This window comes from Rhea americana, unplaced genomic scaffold (assembly GCF_003343005.1).
Source record: "Rhea americana isolate MKP2758 unplaced genomic scaffold, rheAme1 scaffold_4, whole genome shotgun sequence".
Classification (NCBI taxonomy): Eukaryota; Metazoa; Chordata; class Aves; order Rheiformes; family Rheidae; genus Rhea; species Rhea americana.
Window position 1 is genome coordinate 11,003,476 of NW_028186534.1, and position 22,978 is coordinate 11,026,453.

Consider the following 22,978-nt stretch of genomic DNA (forward strand, 5'->3'; position numbering starts at 1 on the left):
CAGAGGAATCAAACTGGAGGGAAGTCGGGCAAGCAATTTGTTTTGGAAGCAGCCACAATCATGCTAAAATCTTGAGGGATCTCAGACCCTGTTACCTGTTGGAGGAGAACGTGCCGTGGATGCTGATGCAATGCACCTTCGGCTCAACAAGCTCCATGGTGAACTGTGCAGCAGGTACGAGGTATGCTTTGTACTGCCACACAGGAAAGAGAGAGGCCTGGTTACACCACGTCCCCTGCCACAGGGAGCCTACAGCTGCTTTTGTACCCTCAGAGATCAGGTTGAGCACACTAGGCATTCCCTCACCAGACACTTCACAACCTGTTAGTTGTGGTTACGGAAAAACTTCGGGCTCAGCGGAGGACAGGAGCTGAACACCTCTGACCCTACATCACCGAACGCTACTGTGAGGGAAGCTAAGGGCACACAGGCTGTGGGGAAAGCAAGGCACATCAGCCCCTCTGGAGACTGCTGTGAGCATCCTCTTAATCCTCCACAAAGGGGACAGATCCTGCACAGTAGGTCGCATTCTCGTTTACTGTCCCTTCCTCTGCAAGCCCTAAGGTGTTTGGGAGCTCCACTTCTTCACAGAATCCTTCTAATCTCAGCTAAGCAGCTGCGAATGCCTTCAGGTAAAATAGGATGCTGCACGGACACGCTGCTGCAAAGCTCCTCTATAAAGAGCAGCTTCTCTTTCCCATTGTCTCCCAATTCCCAGTCCCATGATCTACCTCAAAACACATTGCTGAGAATGTTCTTCACYTTGGACTGCTCATGACATAGATGTACATCTAGTAAACGTTCTAAACAGAAAGCCCTTCTCCAAGGTAGGCACTGCTCCTACCTCTCCTCCTTGCAATGTGCAAACAGAGCTGTCCTCTCAAGAAGCCTTACCAGGAAGAAGTCAGCTTGATCAGCTGTGAACTGAATGGTTGCCTCTGAGGTAAGTTCAAAAGTTGCCAGGCGGCTCTGGGAATCTACAGCCATTCCTCGACAAAGGAAACTGTAAGATAAAAACAGATCTTAAGGCTAGCCTTGAGCACAGTCACGACCCGTTTCTTGTCTTGCTGGCTGTATGTCCTGAAGGTATTTATACAAGTCCCTGTATATCTTCTGATGCCTTTTCTGGCAAGTCATAAGAGTGAAACATCCCAAGGACACCCCAGAACCTTTGTTTCCTATTGCAAAGGTTGTGATCTGAAATCAGATGCTTGTGCAACAAGGGACAGGCTGTTTGAAGTGCACCAGTAGCTCCAAAAAACTTTTCTGTAGGCCATTCCCTACCTAAATTGGAGCCCTTCCTAATTTACCCAGCTACAAGTGGGAGCAACATATTAGCTACTGGCAAAGGCATTACAGACTACGTGGGCACACAGTTTCCAGGGATGGCCCATCACTAAAATCCATATCCAGCTAGAAGAAGTTAAGGTACACACAGCTTAGAAGTACGACACTGAAGCATTGCTTTATTCATGTGATAAAGCAGAAAAAAAGCTGAGCTGAGGACTCTGTCTTTGCCATATTGTCCAAGGACTGATTCATCTACYCCTGCCGTGATTCATCTACCCCAAGCCTCTTGCTCAGAGCTGACCATACCTGTAGACACACGGGTAGAAGGTGAACGTGCCCTGCTGCATGGCTAAGTGTGGCGAGCTCACAGCAACATCCACTGTCTGCAAAGCATTGGTATTGGCGTACTCCACCACCAGCACGTATTTCCCAGGCTGAGGAACAGGCAGAGACAGCTGGACTTCCACCTGGATGAAAGAGACACGACTAAGCGGGGGTCTCCTGGCCCCCATTCCAGAGTGAGAGCACGTAGGAYGCCCATGCTGCCAACTAGCCTTCTCTGGAACAAACCTACACCCCCAAGCCTGCACCCCCCACTGCTGTTTGCACCTCTCACAGGCACAGACACCCAGCAGCACTCATTTGTAGCATTTCAAGTGGTCCTGACTGAAAAGGTTCTCCCAGCTCAAGTCCTCAAAGCAATCTGCCCTTGTCTCTGTGCAGAATAAATCAGGGTAGGAGGTGCCATACTCAAAAGCATGTGCTACATGTTTGCCTGGGGTCATCTGTTCCAGGTTTATACCTTAAGTTTTAGCTCTCTGTGTCCATATGTCTGCAGAGGGTATCTTCATTTCTGCTACTTGTGGGCTGTAGGCTCCCAGGGATATGAGCCAGAGCTGCAGGGGACTTAGGGGACTCTTGCGACTCATCACGTATGTCCTTGCATGCCCTTTTAATGGGAGACGCTGCTTTTGGKTGCCTTGACGAGCAGAGCATGCAAACACATGGGTACCAGACTGATGGGGAAACAGRGATGCACATAGGTGCAAAGCCCTTCGAGCAGCCTGCCCTGGTGTACGCAAAGCACAAGATAGTGGGAGCAGAGGAATCAGTGCTGCAGTGCCTGTGTGAGGGATGAAACAGAAAAGCTACTCACATCACTGCCACTGCACGTTGCCATCTGGGGATGGGAGGGAGTGAGTTGCTCCATGGGACATGCTCTGGGTAACCGGTTGTCCAGCCTGCACACTGCCTCCACTCCTGATGCAGTGGGGAAGCCATCCATCGACAAGTACTTATACAAGAGGCAGCTAAAAGCATTAGGAAAAGATTTGCAAAACACTGTTGTTACACTGAGATYGTAAAGGAGCCAAGAGCAATTCCAGTGAGAGTTGGTGTCCCTGCCCCACCATCTCGCAGAACGTGAATTAAATATATTTTGTAACCCCAGGCCAAGAGGAGCTCAGTAGGACCCCAGTAGGACCCAAATAGCACACAGACGTGGAGATCCTTACTTCTGCGTGGCTCTTTCCAGGGGTGGCTGGTAGGTACATGGCTCTGTGACCTTCAGCTGCAGTATTGGAGCCTCATAGTATGAGCTGGGTAGCAAAACCAGATAGTCCTAGCAGGAAAGAAGGGAGAGGATGTTATGCTTGGGATACGTGCTCCTGAGCAGCTGCTGAAGCCCCCSTTGGTGTATGGAGGCCAGTCCTTACCAGCAACACACCCTCGGCTTCAACAACCAGAGACCAGGTGCTGGGGTTGAGTACAAAGGGCTCTCCAAAGCTGTTCTGGGGGACRGTGACAAAGGCCGGTTCCGTGCTGGGAGCAAAGACGATCTGCTTGGTCTGCTCTGTACCTGAGGTGGGAAGGACAAGAGGCTGTGAAGGCACTGGGGAGGGGCTGGGAAACCTGGGGCTGCAAATTGGGCAGGAAAGCAGCTCTGCAGTGCAACRCGGAGTCCTGGGCTTGTGGTTTCTTGGAGCTGCTGTAGTAGATGCACCATAGTCCCACATTGACCCATAACAGACAAATCCACATGGAATCTGTCCAGTAACTTAGTGGGAGAAAAAAAAACACTGCAATCCTTAATGCTAATCCACAGCCCTCACAGTGTGCTTTGCATCCCTGGATTGCAAAGCATTGAGTATTGCATGCCAAAGAGCATTTTGCCAGCTAGAGAAAGAAGGAATTCATCTATGAAGAATTTCTTCTGAGACAGACAAAAAGAATTGCCCAGATACATTTTTCCACAGGGATATTCCGACCCCAGCTTCCCAGGTCAGATACCTGCTTTCCAGCAAACTCTCAGACCCCGAAACTTTGCTCCTGTCTTTCCTGCTAGCCACAGATTCTCTACAGCTGAGATTCAGACATTCATTTTAACTGACAGGACAGAATGCATTTRAAGCCTGATCTTCCTGCTGTTGAACAGCTCCTTGGTTCAGCTGACATTCTCGTAACCCTTGAATTCATTATCTTTGGATGCAAYAACCTAGAAACAGACTGCCTGCCTGCCTAGCAGTCTCAGAAGTGTCTTGAAGTGCATGGACGAAAGAGATTCACCAACAATCATCCCCACACAGCTGCACGGGGAGCAGATGAGATGAAGAAGTGGGGAACTTCACACACACAGCTGCCAACTATCCTGGTGTGGTCAGGGACATCAAGGCATAACCCAGAAGAAAAGACGCTGTAGCAGGGGCTTGTGCTACTCCTGGGAGTCATCATCACTTTCCATGTGTGCTATCTCTAATACATGACCAGCATTAGGTGAGGCCAAGCCCTCACTTTCTCAGCGAGGAAGCGGAGAAGGTGAGGATGCAAAGGATGAAGAGCATTTCCCTGAACAGGCAACATGGGGCAGATGTCTCAAAGAGCTGAAGTTTGACATCTTTTGGAGAGGGTACACATCTCAAATTGAAATGCCTTGTGGAGATGGGAGTGGGAGAAACCGGTCTSCAAATCACACACTCAGAAAAGGCTTCCCTTTTCACAGGCCAGATCTTCTGACTTATATTTTTCAGGCAGGGAGAGATTAAACTAGCACGGTGTGCTAGTTTCTTTCCAGGCCACTTGTCCCTCACCATTTGAAACCCATGCCACCCAGGTAGAAGGTGGTTCCACATTTCTGGAGCCAATCTGGTGTAGCAAAGGAGTTGCCCTCCTGGGCCCATTTGCTAGTCTATTAGTCTGGCAGTTTGCCTTCAGCTCTAGAAAATCAAATGTTGCTTCTGGGCAAGTAGGAAAGCACATTACAAAGCAAATGAGCTCTGCCACTAGATAGGGCAGATTAAATCCTTCCTGACCCTTGGTGGGATATTGAGGTATGAAGGTGGCTCACACTTCTCCTGTCTTTCTGCTGCATAACATGACTGGCCACAAAAAAATAACCAGATCTTTCACTCAAAAAAAAAAGTGGAATAATAGTATCTTGGCATTTCAAACTGGCATATCATCTCCAGCTGTTCACAAGTCAAAACATCTTCAATGTCAATTCAAGACAAGGGAGAGAACGTCACATGCTGATAAATTAGGTAACTTGTGTTGACTTGCTCTGTGCACATGTGGTCTGAAGGGAGAACCTCAGCGGGACAGTGTGTCTGTAGAGTCATCAGAGTGGTAAAATCCATCAGATAGCTCTGCAACAGTGCGCTTGTACAGCCTCAGTTCTGGTCTCACATGATCTTGCTCACGCTGATTGCCAGGATATTCAATGCAGAGGTCTCAAGGTTTCTTCAGTCATCTCTTCTGGCTCTTATTCCTCTTCAGCAGCTCATGTTGTGATTGCAGCTAACCACCAGAGTGCAATACTGGCAAAACGTGTGCAATTACACGCCACTTCCAAACCCAGCACCCTCGTAAAACCAGCAGCCTGGTTTGGGAGAAGCACAAGGCAAGGACAGCCCTGCCATGGGTGGAGACCTGAGAAATAAAACCAGGTCCAGCTGCCAAAGTCTGGATCCAGTTCCCAGCACTTGGCCCACTCTGGTTTTGTGGAAACTCACAGTTTTGCCTGGGGCACCGAGGTGACACTCCTCTGTCCCCTGCAGAGAAAGCTGTATCCAAATGTACAGCAGCCTCATCCAACAACAGGCTAGCTGGTGCCAGTCCTCACCCTGCACAGCCYCAGGACAGCACCATGCTGCTGCTTTGTTAAATTAGGGGGCTGCAGGCTTAAACTAGCCTTTGAGTCGGAAAGGCAGGACTTATGGGATAAAGCCATATGGAAGTGTCTTCTGGAAAAGATGATGCAGGAGGTTGCCTGGGATGGGGAGGAGGTGGCGATGGTGCAGGGGAGCAGAGCGGTCTGCGATCCTTACCTCTCCTTCGTGGCTGATAAGCTGTAATTTTGCCATACACATTGGCCCCTTCTGAATTAATATACCTCAGGATGACATGGAACAGATAGAGCTCTGCCTCCTCCACGTCTACAGTGACTCTGACTTTATTCTGCAAAAAGCAAAAAAGCACATCGGGCACACGTCACTGGGGGGCCAGCTCCTGGCCGCTCGCCCGCTCCGTGGGAGAGCCTTAGCCGCCTGCCTACCTGCCTGCCTGCCTGTCTTGCTTCCCCCTCCCCAGCCATCACGGGGCGCCACACCGGCCGGTCTCCTGGGACCGGCGCACCTGGGGGCAGGAGAAGGGCCAGAGGCGCAGCGTTGCAGAGCGGGATGGGCTGAGTTAGTCTAGAAGTGAAAAATGCACTTACAGTTGCCACACACATTAAACTTTCCTTCCTCAAGGACCGAGACCCTCCCTTGCACACTGGCAGGCCCCCGGCTGACGTAGCGGAAGACGACGCGGAAGAGGTCGGGGGAGGTCACATTGAGAGTCACCACTACCTTGGGCTGGTGGGAGAGAGAAAGGGGAGAGAAGCAGAGCACACCTTCAATTACCTCCACCGCTGCCCGCYGCCAGCCCAAGCACAGCCACTCGGCACACTGCTCCCAAAGCAACATGCCACAGYGCAAGGAGGAGACAAGCAACTGGCCCTAGCACGCAGCCCAGGGACAAGGCGGCACGGTGTTTCCACACTGCGATCCCATCCCGCCCAGAAATTAGACCAAAGTTGGCTGTGGATGGGGTTAGAAAGGCTCTGACAACATCTAGAAGATGTTTTCACACAGTGGGGTGGGTTGGCTATGCTGGGGCAYATCTCACCTAAGAGGAAAAGTTTTGAGAAGTTCTTTCTCTTGTTATCGGCATAATGTTGCTTCTGGGCTTTGTGCCACAACCCACCAGCAGGTATCGGATGCTAAAGCACCTGCTCTTGTGCTTACAGGTCTCCTGCCCAGAGACCTCCAGAGAAGGCTGCAAATGGAGCCCGTATCTCATTCACGGGAACTAGCAAGAGTAACGTCTGGTGGTGCAAAGGGAGGGAGGGTGCCCAACCCTCTGCCTGCCCTTGTGCCAAAAGACATCAATTAAGCAGATGCTTAAGCCCTACCAATTTCAAAGATATCTAAGCACCTGCTTAAACATCCTCCTGCATATGGRACAAAGCAGGGGTTTGCCCAGGGACATTTCCAGTGAGGACTGTGTTCCTTAAAGCTCCAATTACACACCATCTGCTCAGAGCAAACTGGAAGGACCTTGCAGAGAGCAAACTACAGAAGAGACCTGCCAGCAGTAAGCCACATGCTAGCCCTTCTGTCGAGGCCTATTCCTATCTCAAATGGCAACACTGGATGCAAAGTAAAGGCCATAGTCTTGACACTCTTTCTTAAGCTTTAAGGCTGAGTTTTTCTCAAACCTAGTGCCTACAAATTGAATGGGAAATAGTTAACATATCTGGCCCCGCTATTATTTCTCCTACGCAGGAAAAAAGTGAGGAAAATAGAAATACAAGCATTAGAATAAGCAACATCTCATATAAGACAAGACTACAGAAATCACATCAGAGATCCCTGTGCTACACACTGTACCCCACACGCACACAGACACATAAGCGACACTTTTGTAGGGGCCATGCAGAAGAAGAATCCACTGGGGGGAAATAGATGAAATAACTTCACCTCTGGGGCTTAGACAACTTCAATTTACATAAACCACTTTATGACAAACCATTTATCAGCAAGAGTCTGTGCAGAGCAGTAACAAGAAGTTCAAGCTGAATACAGCAGCCAAAAAGAAGCTGCTTTATTTTTGGAAAAGGGGGGGAAGGTTAAGCAAAGAGTTGCAGGAAAGAGCAGAGTCAGATGAAAGAGCCACAAGCAAACCCAGAGACAGTGTTTATAGACATCCCTGTAAGTAATTACCAAGCTACCACCTTTGTCTAACTGGATTAGGCTGTCAGGGAATTCCCAATTTAGGATCTTTCCTCTCATCAGTCTATGCTGTCCCTAGCACTACAGGAAATCTCTGCACAAACAGGCTATATATACACTGCACTGTTTATGTTGGCCACCATGTGACTTTGGGGCTTTGAGAAGCATTTGGGGTGAAAGACGAGTGCCAAAACTACGTCAGCCCTCTGGCCATCTGTATCCTCCCTGGCAGGGAGTGAGGCTGGGACGGAGACGACAGTCATACCTGGATGGAAGACATCTGTGCGTATCCTCGCCAGCTGAAGTTCTCAAACTCCAGGGGGTTGTAGCCAAAGCGCACAGCCCGGCCAGCCGGCGTGGTGCCTTCTTCCAGCTCGAATTTCAAGTGGTGAAGGTCAGGAAAATAATGGTCTCTCGCAGGTCTGGAGAAGAGAGGAAGTGCCATTAACTGCKGGGCTAGCCAGACAGAAGAGCTCTCACCTCCCCAGCTAGCATGTCCTTTAGCTTTCTGACATTAATAGTGACCCTTGTGGGCTGCACATCAGTGTGTCCTGCTTGGGGAGAGCACCCTGGACTGATCACCTCCTCATGGGTATTTGGGGACACCAGAGGCAGGAGGAAACCTCGCTGGGATCAACACTGATGAAGCCATGGCGCAGGAGATGAGGTATCCGACACAGAGTGGCTTCAGGAGAGGAAAGGGGACATGGAGCATCCATCAGCTGGATGCCCACCACCTGCTAGGGGACAGGCCAGTATGTGGGGATCTCCCGCCAGCACGCACAGAGTGAAGCCCATGTGGGTGGCTCTTACTGGGTGCACATGGGACCACGGGTGTTCTGCCGGCAGGGACAGGCTCCGGTGCGCTCCTCACAGGCTGGCCCCACCGAGCCACCGACGTCGCACTGGCAGCCTGAGGACAGGAAGCATATGTTTACATTCCAGCCATGCTAACGAGCTCCTGATAGYGCTAATCAAAGGCGCACCCGGCCCCGGAGGGGAGGCCAGGGTGCTATTTTTATTCCATTGCATCCGTTTTCATACTGGCCCCAGCCCCATTTGGATCAGCTTCTCCTCCACCTCAGCACTGAGCTATTTCCAGGTGGCCAACAGTCACCGGGAGGAGCAGAGGCCTGCGAATCCTCATGGTCCAGCTGTGAGCCCAGGCTCTCTAGCACCCAGGTTGCTTTCTCTTCACAGCCTAACCAGAGCTCCTCCTGCCTCTTTCTCTCCTAGAGCTCCTCCCACCCCTCTTCTCAAGGGCATGGAGAAGAGAAGCCTCTACAACCTTTCATTCCCCTTAGCCTGACTGATCTGTGCCCACTGGTGGCAAAAGGGTGAATTTAGGCCTCTCAGATCTTCAGCAAAACCTCTTCCTGCTCCATACCTTGATATGGTAAAAGCAAATGGTAGGACATCTCCCACAGCCCTGCTCTCCAAGGCTGCCATCCACTTATTCCAGGGACTGGCTCTTGTGGCCCCCTCCTTCACCAGACCTAACACACCACGAAGGCAGCTCACCTTGGCAGCCAAAGTAATTGGCTTTGTCCATATTGAAGTATCCGTCTTTGCATGTTGAGCAGAGCTGCCCGCAGATGTTTGGTTTGCAGAAACACTGCCCATTGCCCTAGGAGACAGCAGGCATGGGAATCAGTTAGAGACCCCACTCCTTCCCTATGGCTCGTCACAGCCAAGCTGTTTCTTGGCTGCTTGGGTCCTAGTTTGAGACACTGGAGAATTTTGAGCTTCATGCTCTGCACTGCTTCCTGTGCGTGGGTGGGCTAGAAAAGTACTAGATAAGTGCAATTACCCAACACATGCAAACAAAAATCCAGGGATGCTGGGCCAGACCCAGAAATATTTAGGTGCCTAATTTATGACAGATCTTAATCCTATGTTCTCATGCAAGCCCAGACTATGGTGCAAGCTCTGAGTGCTCAGTGTCGGGACAGGCCTCTACAGCAGCTGTCAGGAGAGACATCATTGAAACGCTCTCCGTATAGCACAGGCCTGGAAATGCCTGGATGCAGATCGGAGCAAACTTACCTGCTGACACTCTGCAATTCCACTGATGGTGCCCTTGGTATCACACTTGCAGCCTAGAGATGGGAAGAAAAATAAGAAAGCCAGAAGATCAACACAGCCTCTGAGAAGGGTGTTAGTAGCCTGATGGAGRACAGTACCTACTGTATCAGAGGACACCAGCTATGACCTCTGTCTGGGATTAGAGAAACTGAGGGCAGCACTGCCAAAGGGTTCAACTTTCATTTTGGACAGTTACAGCTGCAGACACAACTACTAAAGGCATTTGACTTTTTTGCACATCTCTCCATGAAAATCCAAGTGTGCAAAGTCTGAACGGAGGGCTGAGAATGCCACAACTCACTGCATGAACCCTGCCAATTCTATCCTAAACGAAAAGCTCCAGACTGCAGCCTTTTCCCTCCCCAGGTATGGCTTACTCAGACCATTACAGCTGTGACATGTCACCTCACATTGAAGAATGAAGGAAAGATATCACTTCCAACCRATAGTGATGGTCCCCACTGGCTTGGGTTTGGGTCTCGCCCCATTACAGCATGGTGGGACATTCTGGGGCCACACAAATAGCATTTTCTTACTCATGCAGCCGTAGGGGTTCTCCGGAGTCAGGTTCCAGTACAGCGGTTTGCATCTGTCACAAGCTGGACCTTCAACATATGCCCGACATGCACAGGAACCCTGAGAAGGGATGGAAAGACAGGAGCAGGTGAGAGCGGCAGAGTTTGCAGCAGCATGGCTGAACGTGAAATCTGCTCCTCTGGAGTTGGGAAGGGCTGCTGGCGGTACTGTGCTTAAGAAAGCACTTGGCCCAAAGGGAGGATGAGGGGATCAAGCAGAGGWGAGCTGCAGAGCTTGGTAGGTGTATTCAATACTCACCGGGGCCAGCGAGGGGTCTGCAGGCACCAGCCCTGCTGGGTTACAGGAGCCCACTGGAAAACAAAAGCACAAGGGGAGGCTTAGAAAGAGATTGTTCATGCCCAGCTAGTCCTAACGGGTGGCCCCGGCCAAGCAGAAGGTGGCTACCTTCACAGTGTGGAAATCCGTAGGCCCCCGGCACGCAGGTGTCACAGCGCAGTCCCGTCACCTTGGGCCGACAGCTGCACTGCCCGGTGTCCTGGTCGCACGTGCTCTGCAGGGAGCCTTGCCTGGAGCACTGGCAAGCTGCGAAATGGAGAGCAACCACTCCGGCGCCCGCTCCTCCTGGGAAGGCCGGAGTACGACCTACACGCAGCGGCGGGGGGCCGCAGCCGAGCAAAAGGGAGCATTCGACACCGAGAAACCTGCCTGCAGTGCAACCTCCCAGGACAACCTCTGCTCGATTCAAGACTTTCCAAAGAAAACCTCTGCTCAGCTCCCCGCACCACCACCAAAAGAAACCCTGTGACTCCACRGACACAAAGACTTCTGCATTCGAGGCTTTACACCAATAAACTCTTTTGTCTGCCTGACCTTCACCACCGCCAAAGCAGCCAGAAAAATGGGTTAAATATAACATATGCACTCAATTCTTTGCTTTCAGTTAAAAACACGCCATTAAAAAAAATAGACACTGCAATGTTTACCACATTTAACATATTTAAGTGTACTTCAGTGAGAGGGAGGAGCTATGGGGTTAAGGAAAAGGAGAGTGCACGACCATATCCTCAAAACGTTGACAATCACCCACGAAACGCCATYTACACCCAAACATTGAAGAGCAGTGTTCAGTTCTGCACCGTGGACATCAGGCACAGGCACCTGCCTGCAGGGATCTCCGGTGCCTGAGAGCAGGAGCAGGGAAACGGCTTTGGGCTCCCAGGACAAGGCGCCTCCTGCGAAAGCATGTGCAGATCCTGCACCCTACGGGATGAAAGGTCCCTGAGCTGCCAGGGAGCCAGCTGCTACACCTCAGCCCAGCCCACGCTCCTCAAATCCCTGCGCTGACCCCAAGGGCGCGCGTTAGGTTGACAGCCCCAGCCTGGCTAACAGCAGAACACTGTTCATAAAATAGCAAGTTTTTGGAAAAAAAAAAAAAAAGGCAGGTTCTCCTCCTCTCTCTCTCTGCTACAACTCCTCTGCAGCTCTGCACTTTGGATTCTGCTTTAGGAAGTGACCACCGAACTCCGGYGAGACCCTTTCGCCCAGGCCTCCCGCCTCTTCACGGGCGTATCGCCGGCACGGGCCTTCGCGGGGCGCGTGCTGCCAGCCGGCCCGGGCGTCCGCGCTCGGCGTGATGATGCTCGATTACTCTTTTAACGAGCAGCGAGTCCTTGTGGCRAGACATGAGTACGGCTGGCTGCCAGCGTGACTGCCGATGGGGAGGGAGCTGGGGACACGTCGCCCGGGGCCAGGAGAGGGGCTGCGGAGGACACGCCAGCGCCGCCGGCACCCGCCGCGCCGCCGGCACCCGCTGCACCTCCTGGCACGAGCCGCTCTGCTCCGGCGGCGGCACCTCCTCACCAGCCACCTAAGCACCATCYGAACGTGTGGTCTGAGACTTCTGCGGGAAAATACTACCCAGCCCAAAGCCTGCTCCCCCCAGCTGCAGACGCTCAAACCCAGGGGTAGGCAGAAAAATCCAGCGCACTGTGTCCTTCTGATAAAGCCAGGATCAGCAGCTGGTCACTAGTCTCCCGCGAGACCCCCAGCCGGGGAAGGTACTCACGCGTGCAGCTGGGGTACCCGTAGAAGCCCAGGGCACACTGGCTGCAGGTGTGTCCCCCAAAATTCGCGTGACATCGGCACTGCCCGGCGGGGCTGCAGTCGTTGTCCACCGAGCCCCGGGAATCGCAGGAGCAGGCTGCAAGAGAAGGCATCGCCTTAGCTCGACTGACCGCGCGGCCGGCCGCTCCGGTTCTGAGCTGCCACGCGCTCCCACAGCGATCGGCTGCTTCCAGCAGAACTAAATCCATTCATTCCTTAATCCGCTGGAGATGCAGGGAATACTTTCATCTAGAGCCATCGCCATACCAGGAAAACGCCCTGGAGATTTTTTTTTTTTTAACAGCAAACTCAACGCTCCGCAGCAGTTCAGTAGGCTAATGCACTAAGCAGACAAAAAGGCAGGTGCTGGGACACCAGATCACGGTGGGGCCGAGGAAAGGAAGAGTGACTGATTAAAAAAAAAAAAAAAGCTTTGTCTTCCAGGCTCTGGCATCATCCGCAACCTCACAGCAATCCTGCCAAATTTACAGTGCAAATCACACGGGATTTGGTTTTGAGAAACACCAACGTCTTTCTAAAATAAGCCTGTTTTTTGGAAGACGATGGAGCAACAGGATCTGAACATTAACCCTCATTAAAACGTCCCACGCGAATAACCAAAAATCTGAGACACGCTTGAGATACTTTCTCTTACTGGCTGACACAGGCTGACCTGGGAGCCAGGCTGTTTTTTTTCCTCTGCCTCCAGCCAGACGTCACCCACCACYGCCCCAGGGACACCTCAGACTCGGCTGCCCCGTCTGCGCGTGGGACAGCCTGCCCTTCTGCAATGCATTAACCATCTCCTTTGACAGGTTGTTTTGGGGAGACTCAAGCACCCTGTGACTTCTTTCACCACACTGACGTAAAACACAGACATCTCCAGCTGTTTATCCACAGGGCTGACAACACCGGCTTCTCCTTACCATAGCAGTGGGGGTACGAATGGTGTCCGGGGCTGCAGCGGTCACAATGAGGCCCATCAAACTCTGGCTTGCAGAAACATCTCCCAGCGGCGTCACAGCCTCCCGGCAGTGTCCCGACGGTGCTGCAGCCGCACACTGCAACGAGGAGACACCTCAGYGGTGGGCGCTGGGGGCCTCCTCCACTGGGAGCATGGAGCAACGCCCATGACAAAGTGGGGCTTTTTCTAAAGTTCTCAGATGGGCATTTAGGGGCTGTTTAAGTGCTCTAAGTGTCAATCTCTGCTTCCATTTGCTGAGTCCCCTTCGTCAATGCATGAGTCATCTACGTCTTCCATACCCTTCCACCTCTCTCTTCTCTACCCCTTCTCTGTCCTGCTCCCACCTCTGATCAGCTATGTTCACCCAAGGGCCAAGTGTTGCTCCCTTCCCCATTGCTGCCCATTGCAGATGTCCTCCATAACACCCACAAAACCACTTTCCAACCCTTCAAAATCCTTCCAAAAGTTTCTGGCTTTGCTGGAACGTTTACTCTAAGGTGGCAGAGGCAGATTGCTCCTATCACACTGACCAACACTAAGTCACCATTGCCACGTGCTCATTTTCTGATGTCTCATGCCCAATACAGCAACTACAAGCAGGGCAGGGATCTTCTTTACAGTATTTGCCACCACCCAGCACAAAAGATCTGATCCCTTTTGGGGCCTCCCGAAGTCGGCGCTTGCACTGGCAGCTGCGCGGTGCACRCGGAGAGCACCCACGCGCACGCCGGGGTGGATACGCACGCTGGCACAGGGGGTAGTTGAAGTAGCCGGGAGCACACTCGTTGCACGCGTGCCCTTCAAAGCCGGTCCGGCACACACACTGCCCGCTCTCGCTGTCACAGGTGCCGTCGTACTGACCGGGGCCGGAGCACTGGCAGGCTGCAAAGCAACAAGGGACATCGAAAACCGCCCTCCGGGCTCGCCGCTGATGGCGTTTCACCCAGGGCAAGGCTTTCTCTCCAGTATGCAGAGGGCACTGGCTTTTCACAGGCTGGGGGGGAAGGCAAAAGTAACCAAATTGTCCACTCCTCCGGGGTGGAAATGCAGGCACGGGAGCAGCCGCCAGGAATCGAGCGGCCAGCCAGCACGTCCAGCCCGGAGCTCACATCCGTAGGGAATTCCTCCAGAAACCCCCAAGGCTGAGGRGGTCAGGGCTGGGTGGGACATACCAACAGAAGTCATGGGAATTTGTCACTTGGAAGTGGGGCTGGAGAATTCCTGCTGTGCGGGCCGAGCGGGGGGGGGGAGGACGCGCGCTCCCCGCAGGGAGCCCAGGGGCCGAGGCACTCACGCTGGCAGCTGGGTCCGTAGTGGCCCGGTGCACACTGGTCGCAGTGCGCTCCCTGGAAGTTGGGCTTGCACACGCACATGCCCACCCGAGGGTCCTTGCGACAGGCGTTGCCTTCTGTGCCGCCAGCGTAGCAGTCGCAGTCTGCAAGGACAACAACGCATGCCGCTTTYAGGACATCTCTACTGCGAGGCAGCAGGGCGCAAGGACGCCTGGAAATCCCAGCCCTGCTCCACCAGTACATTCCCACCAGGACAGGGAAGGGGTTGCAATGAGGTGGCGGCTCCTGGGCTGGCCTTCAGGTATGGCTGTTTTACTGAGCACTGCTCAGGCCACCAGCACACCTGGTTCACGGGATCGCAGAGCAGTACAGAGACCTCAGCAGCAGGCAGATGTGCAAGGCGCTGGATGGCAAGAGGGGAATGTGCAGGGCAGATGGATGCTCAATGCACAAGTGCAGGCAGGGCAGACCCACTGCAACACTGCCAGGAGCTCTGCAGCAATGACCAAAGCCTTCAGTGAACCAGGATGGTTCTGGTYGCTCCAGCCTTGATTGCATTTGGGAATTTCCTGTTGGCAGTGCGGGCTGGGGCTCCAGGCCAGCAATGCTGGGACCCTTGGCTAGCCCTGCATATGCTTCCTGTCCCGAGCACATAGCACTGGCCTGGGGCGCAGGGTAGAGGGATGGAAGCGCAGAAACTGAGAACCGAGGAAGGAAGAGGTGAGGAAACGAGAACGGAAGTGAAAAATTCCAGTTCAGGAAGGAAAAACCTGACTGGAAGATACAGAGTTCAAAATACGAGAAGGAAGGAAAAGGTTATCTGGAGGGCACTAGAAAGCAGGAGAAAAGGGAGAAACTTGGTGGGAAAAGAGATAAAAGAAGACAGAGGAAGAGATGGCCTGAGAGGGGCGAGGATGTGAGATGAGGGAAGCAGAAGGGAGCAAGAATATGGGCAAGGAGAGAATTCAAAGCAACAGAGAAAGCACGAGTGACTGGACCGACATGTGCACGCACTTCCCAGATGCTCACAGCAGGGCTGCCAAAGCACGCACACCACTGTGCCCCAGGGAAGGTGCGTGGCGGAGGAGGGCAGGGCACAGCCCAGCTGTGCTTTCCATGGCTGGGAAAATGAAGAGCATGCAGATGTGGCGGAAGGACAAGTTCGTATCTAAGCTCAAAGGCTGGGATTTGGGAGAGCCTAGTTCAGTTCTGAGCTCGCCACAGCCTTCAGGCGATCTTGGGGTTTTCCTTGCAGGAAGGCCAGAAGAGACCCCCTCACACGGCACAGACGACAGAATCAAGCACATAATCATGCAGTTGCTCTGTGCTAGAGCTTCCTCATCGATAAAAAGGGAATCATAAAACTTCTTTCTTTCTACCCTTCAGCTGCGTCCTCTCTCAGAGCCACAAGTTTTGCGTATCAGGGCTGTCACAGTGAACGTGCCCAGTAAGCCGAGGACCTGATCTTGCCTTGGGTGGTGAGATTTGATAACACTAGCAGTACGATTGCCAAAGCAGCAGGTAAAATTGTGTTACTTACTGATTATCTGTCCTGCAGGGAGCACTTGTTCTCCAGTATCGTTGTGAGCAAAAGCTGGAATAGCTATGTGGAGAAAGAGATATTGCACRAAGTCATGACATACACGCTCAAAGAAATCCTGTTTGGAGTATCAGTGGGTTGATGGTCCCAGAACTGAACGGGCTGAACAAAAGCATGTACCATGAGAACAAAGTGCAGACATCCCACTAAACAAAAGTTAATTACAGCTGTTTTTTAATCTTCCCTTAGGGTCTGGAGAGATGTCTTTCTCTCTCCTACAGAGAAAGTGAGGGATGAGCCTTCAGCCAAGTGGAAAACTCCCCACTGACTCTAGAGAACCATGTTTATCCCAGTTCTGCACTGCTCCAGGCTCCATCGAAGCCAAACGGGGGCTTGTCCATGCCTGTGGGTACCCTGCTGAGGGCAAGGGAATTCAGCAGTGCAGGAAGATGCCTGGGGAGCAGATCTAACGGGAGCTGTAACGTTAGTCCTTCTCACACTTGCTGGATCTGGAGGGTTTCAGAGCTTGCTGCCCACGTGCCAGCTGCCCCCGAGCTGAGCTGCCCCGGCACTTACGGTAGCAGTGTGGGAAGTCGAGATACCCCTCGGCACAGGCGTCACAGTGCTCCCCGGTGTAATTCGGCTTGCAGTAACAGCGTCCAGTGAGGTCCTCACAGGTGCCATCTGTRAAGTCTGACTCACAGTTGCAGCCTGCGGAGAGCAAGAAGGCCAGAAAGGTCACCCCCGACAGTGACCCTCACCAGCTACAAGCACAGGAAGGACATCACTGCAATCATCAGCCAAAGAGCAAAGCGCCTCTAGGAGCGATCCCACTCTACTGCAAAAAGGTATGATTGCCCCTTTGAAAGGGTCTGGCTATGGGGAACTGCTGCCGCTGTCCTTATCATGCTGTGGGGGCCTARGAAAAGCAGCACAAACCCAACTCACTTCTCCAGAAATTACCCTGGAGAGAAGGCAGTGGTGCACTGCTGCTGGAAGGCAGTGCAGAAGAGCCAAAATACCACAACCAGCAGAACGACCCAGGTTTCCCAGGCAGATGGCTATAACCAACTGTCTGCCTGGAAATCCCTGTCTGCTGCATGGAGAGCTACAGACTGCTACTGCCAGCTGAAAGGATGCAGAGATGGTAGCTAAGCTTGGACTTCTCTGCAGGCATGGTAGGGTTGACAACATATTTTTAGCTCATTCCAGTTTTGGAATATGCAGTCACTTCTGATTTCATGGCTACTGTGGACACACACGCTGTCTGTGTGCATGGGTGGCTGCATGCACRCACACATTTCCATGGGCAGCGTCAGCTGCAGAAGGAACCATACAGCTGGGTTCTCACGTGGCCACGTCTGTCATGGTGCTGCTGGCCCATGACACTAGAAAAATCTCTCAATCTCATGCTCCAGACCCCAGTGTCACAAAATCCAGCACAGCATCTGTGACCTGCAGGGCAAATCACACTCACGATAGCAAATGTACGGAGAGTCAATCGGGTGATCAGGGGACCGGTAGTATCCCGGGATGCACCTCTCGCAGTTAATACCYGTGGTGTGATGCTGTAAGACAGAGAGTTAGAAGAGCATGAGTTCCTCTGCAAGACAGGAGAGGATTCAAGTTCATCTGCCAGATTTGCTGGCAGCTTCAGGATCAAGAGGGAGCAACTCAGGAACATCAGTACATGGAGGACTCAAATCTGCTCAAAATTCCACATATGCCAATTTGAAAACAAAGTCTTTCCTGCAAACTGTGTATCCTTCCAAAAGCCCAATCCACGTTTCAGGTTCACGTCTGACCTCAAGCTCATTCTGCTTGTTTCAGATGGTAAAATGTTCTGACTGCTTTGCACTAGGAGGACAGAAATGATCCGTTTTCTCACAGCAAGATGGTAGAACTGAATGAGTCATGCCAGATTCTTGCCACATCATGAACCTGTCACTTGGCAGTAGACGAGCTACTAGACTATTCTACAGGCACTTCCGTTGGGAACCTCAAAGGCTGAGCAGATCAGCAGTTCAGTGGTCAGGCAGTGATCCAGAGAGACGGCAGGACCTGAGCATTGCAAACTAGACAGGGACTTTCCAACGTGTTCATCATCAGCCTTGCTCTGTTCCCTCCAGAGGTCAAAGACCAAACTCCCCTGGATCCTGGGAGAAGCAGATGCAAACCAATGCTTGGTGCCTTAGAAAAGCATTAAAAGGCAACATTATTCTAGTAGAGGGATGGCTASGGACTCAACTCCTTTCTCATTACTGGTACACACACCTTTAATGTGTTGCCCAGAGCCCAAATTCCCAGGATACCTAATTAAGATAACAGAGTGTGTGTGGGGGGAGAGGGAGTTAGCCAGCAAGGCAGCACTCCAGGTTGAGAGTGGAAGAAAACACAAGAATCTGCAACAGGTTTTTCTATCATACACCTTCTGGCCTACCTGGCAGTCAATGCAAACACCTCCACCTTCAAACTTGTCTTCGTGACTTCTGCTGGCTTTGTGGCGATCCACCTCTGGGTCATAGTAGCAGTCGTAGGCATGGCTATTGCAATTGCAAGCTGAAAACAGAGACACTTAGTTAAGCCACTGCTCCATGAAGGACCTTCTGCCACCAGTCTGATCTCAAAATCAGACCAATCTTCATGGGTTTGATATTGCATGGGTGACATTTCCATGAGAAACAAAGCTAAAATGCATCCGGAGGACTGAAAGCTCTTTCAGAGCTTCCAGAGGTCTTCAAAAGTATAGAAAACAGGCTCTTTCACAAGGTCTCATCTGCAAACCAAAAAATACAGCAGGCACAAATCCAGAAGTAAAATACGTAGAGACGTGTAGAGACAAGGAAAAGAAATTACTCAATTTGGGGGCCTCAAGTGGTTTGGCATAAAGGGCAACATTCACGACTGTATCTGCTTTTACCCCATCAGGAATGGAGGTGAGCTGGAAAGTTCAGCACAGGGTGAGGGTGTTCTTTATAAACCCACAGGAATAAGACCCAACTGTCCTTTGTGGCTCTGCATTTGTAACAGATCAAGTGATGTAACCACGTTCCATGCTTTGCATTCCCAGTGCAACACAAATGCCAGTGTCGGCATCTAGCAAAGGGATCTGCTAGACAAATAAACACGTCCTGTATGTAAACAGATCCAAATGCAACTCATCTCGGAGACAGAATTGAGCAACTAGAATTGCCTGCATGAACCCTACGATCAGATCCGTGCTTTGTTCCTGCCTGCAAAACAGCTGGAAAAGAAGGAAAATGCAACTCCAGCCACCGACAACTTACGCTGGCATTCGTTTGCACTGTCGGCGGTGGCTGGCTTCCACGGGAACTGGTTGAAGCCGGGGCAGCAGCGATCGCAGGAGCCGCCGCAGGTGTTGTGTTGGCAGTCRCACTGAAGCCTGGAGGGGAGAAGGCAGATTTTGACTTTGGAGTTTGCTGTTTTTCTATGAGCTCAACACCAAGTTTTCCTCTTCTGGTGCCATTCCCTCCCTTTTTACTTCTCCTCCTCTACTGCCTCCTTCTTTCTTTGCAAGGAGAGAAGGAATAGAAGAAAATTACTCCAAGCATGCCCTTGTCCAGCCAGCTTCACAGACAAGAAGTGTGAAATGGCCGGAGGGGGCAGCAGCAGAAACTTGAAAAGGAACAAATTACTTGACAGGGAGCTGCTGGATGCAGGTGACAAGGAGATGGTCCAGGTGCTGGGCAGGGGCAGCACGGAAGGGATAAATGATAACCCAGAGCCGGAGAGGGATGRGGCTGCACGGGTCACATCCGACCCGCCAGGTGCTCCTATGCTTCCTGGAGGCCCTGAAGCATGAACTTAGGCAGCATTTTAAGCTTTTAGCAGACACTTGCCCCAGCCTCTCTGTGAAATGCACCCCCTGCTTTTCTCAGCTTGTGTAAGCAGAGCTATGCTGAGTAAACGAGCAGCTCTGGAGACGCCCGGCAAGCAGTCTCGACAGCCGACCAAAGGCTCTCATCTCTGCTCGACCACAACGTTAATTCATTAACGTCGGTGACATCACCTCCAAAACTTCCACTGAGCAGAAGGCGATTCCCCGTCCAACACAAACGCTTTCTGTTGTATTAGACTTATGGATAATACAGCGTGTTCCAGCTTTTATCTGTGCAATTACTCATTCCCCTGAGGGCAGGCCTGCCACTCCCAGCTCTCCCAATGCTTTTCCATTGAAAAGCAGCATTTAAAAATAACTGTAGTTTCTTAAAACATCAGAAACAAATGAAGCAGTCACGGCCAGTGAGAAGCAACGATGTGGGCATATTCCTCCACGCTGCAATGAGTGCCACTGTTGTGTGCTTCCACCTATGCGTATTTTCAAGACGTGGGACCCGCAAGCCCGTACATTGTGAACAGCCAGACAGAGGCAGCAGCGTGAAACAAATCAACTCRTTTTCATGAAGTATGGAATGAGCTGAAAGTCTGGGGGAACCTGAACTGATCGCACACACAGCACTGCTGAGGACRTTGCTTCAGAAGGCAGGGTGAGCCTCAGGAGGTCCGCGCTGTGCTCACCACCTTGTCCAACCCTCCTGGCATCCCCTCCTTGAAAGCTCCACCAAACACTTGGCTGCAGCTGCCCTTCTGCACCCTCCTCATGCCCCTGTCCTTACCACGTCCCCAGGCCAGGCTGTGGCCAGGAGCAGCCAGGCACAAGCTGAGCCCTGGAGGGGTTTGTTCATAGCCCCAATTACAGAAACGCATCCTGAAACATGCAYGTTCACTGGAAACATTGTTCTCCTGATATGTTGGAGACCCAAGAGGGAGACCTGAGGAACAGGCCAACATCTGGCCACAGTTCTACAATGAAGGTAGCCACAAACCCCTTAACTGGCTGATCACTGCCCAACACTTCCAAAGAAGCAACATTTTCTTACGTTTTTCCTGGCAGCAGTCAGAGATGAAGACTAAACTGTGTACAAATACATGCTGAACAAGATATCATCGAGTCCGGGAAAGTATAAACCTGCTGAGCAGTGTTAGTCTCACTAACTCAAGGATATGGCTCCAACTGCACACAACCGCACTCTCTAACAGTCGAGATGTTTAAAAGGCATTGGTTTGGTTCCCAGAATGCAAGGAGATGGCACTCAGTGAGTAAAAATRTACTTTTCAAATGGAGAAGTTATTTATTTAGTCTCTGCTGTTCCAAGTCAGCAAAGACCTTTCAGAGAGCTCATCTGTCACAGCAGCTTTACCGCACCTTGTGCCGAGTCCATCCTGCTAATGAGTTATGGACAAATGTACGTAAGCTACAATATTTACATGTTTCATTGACTGAATATATACAAGGAAGAAGAGGGAGCGGCTGTGTTCACATAACGCACGTATTTCCTGGTCATCCTGCCTTAAAAATAAAACCTCAGCCTTCCCCCTGGAACTGATGCTCAATGACAGAGAGGAAACAGTTTCCAGCGAGCAGCTCTGTTGGAGCTCACCGTGTGGCACACAAGACGCCTGGCATCCAGATTTGTCCAGGACAGAAGGGTAGCACAGTTGGGAAGACAAGACCCTTGTTCTAATTGCTCCTGATGGTACTGAGGGAAAGCCACTTGCAAAATGGACTTGCTGGGTTCCTCGCTGAGGCTCATCTTGCTGCTCATGTGGTTTGCCAGGAGAAAGGTTTGTGTCTCATCCTGCTGGTGTTCATCTTTAACCARAGACCTTTCCTTTCAGCCCAGTCCACCCTGGTGCTAACAGAGCCAGCTATGAAAAACGCAAATGGCCCTTAGGGAGGCTGTATCTGCCAAAGGCGCTTGTGCTCAAGCACCAACACCGGGACAAGACTTGCTGCCAACTTAGCATGGCTGAAAGTACAGCTGCAGTATCTTGGCACTTCAGAGAAACTTTCCAAAGTTGAAAAAACATTTTCATTTATGGCCAGGAAGTCAGCTCATGAAACATGCTCCATCAAGTCCTAAGGTCTTTGCCAAGATTTCCAGCTTGTCTCACCTCTACCAGAGTGTTCTTCCTGCCTCTCTGGGCAACAGGTACAAAAAACACAGGCATGTGCAGAACAGAGAAGTTAAAATGGGAGGCAGGGACCTCCTAGATATATGCCAAGTCATCATCAGGACTTCTAATAGGGCCAAAAAAACCAGACTCCATGCCTCCCTCTGTTTGCGTCTCCTTGCCTTGTTGCTGTCAAACGCCAATGTTGAAGAGGCAGGACGTGCTGCCGGACATGCTGCACCTCCCTCTCCAACGGGCTGCACAGATTTATCGAAGAACAGCGGGGTCCTGACAGCTGCGGCCGATGACATGGCCAGCCTGCGTGTCCACGGCCTTGGCTGCCTCTGCAGATGGCTCTCGCCATGCAACGTGACGCCAGGTATCGCCACACTAGCTCCACGCTAGGGAGACACTGYGTCAAGACAACGGGGTGGGAGTGCCTCTCCATTAGTGCCTGCCTCAGCAAGAAGGCTGCAAACAGCTGCCGCAGGACCCTTGGAGAAATAGCGGCATTTCCACTGATTATTCATTTTCTCAATTTAAATGAAAGCATAATTTCACTTCCTCCCTCCAGTCACACCACCTCCTGGAGAGTATGGCTAGAGGAAATGTAAGAAATAAGGGCTTAAATCCCATCTCCTCACTACTAACATCTTTTTGGAAACAAGATCTGTTATAGTTATTATTGAACAAGCCTCCAGCTAGCTGGTCCCCTGCTATCACACTCCTGCTGTCATTTTGCACTTCTGGGCTTACTAACAGGTCACGGTAATGTCATGAGACGTTCTCTTTACCCAGCTTCCTTGTCTGGATGCATCCCAAAGGGCCTTGCAGATGTTATGTGCTCACTGCCCAAAGCACCCAAGTAGGAAATGTTTTCTTCTCTAGGCAAGTGCAATCTGCTCTGCGTGAAATGCAACAG

The 22,978-nt window shown here is 51.7% G+C and overlaps 1 protein-coding gene across 3 annotated transcripts in view; it reads right to left on the reverse strand.

The window, feature by feature from the left end:
• LAMA5 (laminin subunit alpha 5) overlaps positions 1–22,978 on the reverse strand; it is a 91,559-nt gene that overhangs the window by 25,727 nt on the left and 42,854 nt on the right. For 2 of the 3 annotated variants that reach the window (XM_085314153.1, XM_085314152.1), the window contains exons 7-29: positions 19,368–19,483; positions 18,521–18,639; positions 17,558–17,648; positions 16,657–16,791; positions 16,081–16,143; positions 14,543–14,683; positions 13,993–14,130; positions 13,211–13,345; positions 12,247–12,381; positions 10,626–10,763; positions 10,479–10,531; positions 10,181–10,280; positions 9,606–9,658; positions 9,081–9,186; positions 8,373–8,472; positions 7,825–7,981; positions 6,002–6,140; positions 3,006–3,148; positions 2,805–2,911; positions 2,447–2,600; positions 1,597–1,757; positions 895–1,003; positions 96–193 (exon numbers count right to left, since the gene is read on the reverse strand). In XM_085314153.1, the coding sequence (XP_085170279.1) occupies positions 96–193; positions 895–1,003; positions 1,597–1,757; positions 2,447–2,600; positions 2,805–2,911; positions 3,006–3,148; positions 6,002–6,140; positions 7,825–7,981; positions 8,373–8,472; positions 9,081–9,186; positions 9,606–9,658; positions 10,181–10,280; positions 10,479–10,531; positions 10,626–10,763; positions 12,247–12,381; positions 13,211–13,345; positions 13,993–14,130; positions 14,543–14,683; positions 16,081–16,143; positions 16,657–16,791; positions 17,558–17,648; positions 18,521–18,639; positions 19,368–19,483 (2,691 nt within the window). Of the gene's footprint in view, positions 1–95; positions 194–894; positions 1,004–1,596; positions 1,758–2,446; positions 2,601–2,804; positions 2,912–3,005; positions 3,149–5,612; positions 5,743–6,001; positions 6,141–7,824; positions 7,982–8,372; positions 8,473–9,080; positions 9,187–9,605; positions 9,659–10,180; positions 10,281–10,478; positions 10,532–10,625; positions 10,764–12,246; positions 12,382–13,210; positions 13,346–13,992; positions 14,131–14,542; positions 14,684–16,080; positions 16,144–16,656; positions 16,792–17,557; positions 17,649–18,520; positions 18,640–19,367; positions 19,484–22,978 lie in introns of all 3 variants that reach the window. The other variant, XM_085314154.1, reaches the window with a different exon arrangement.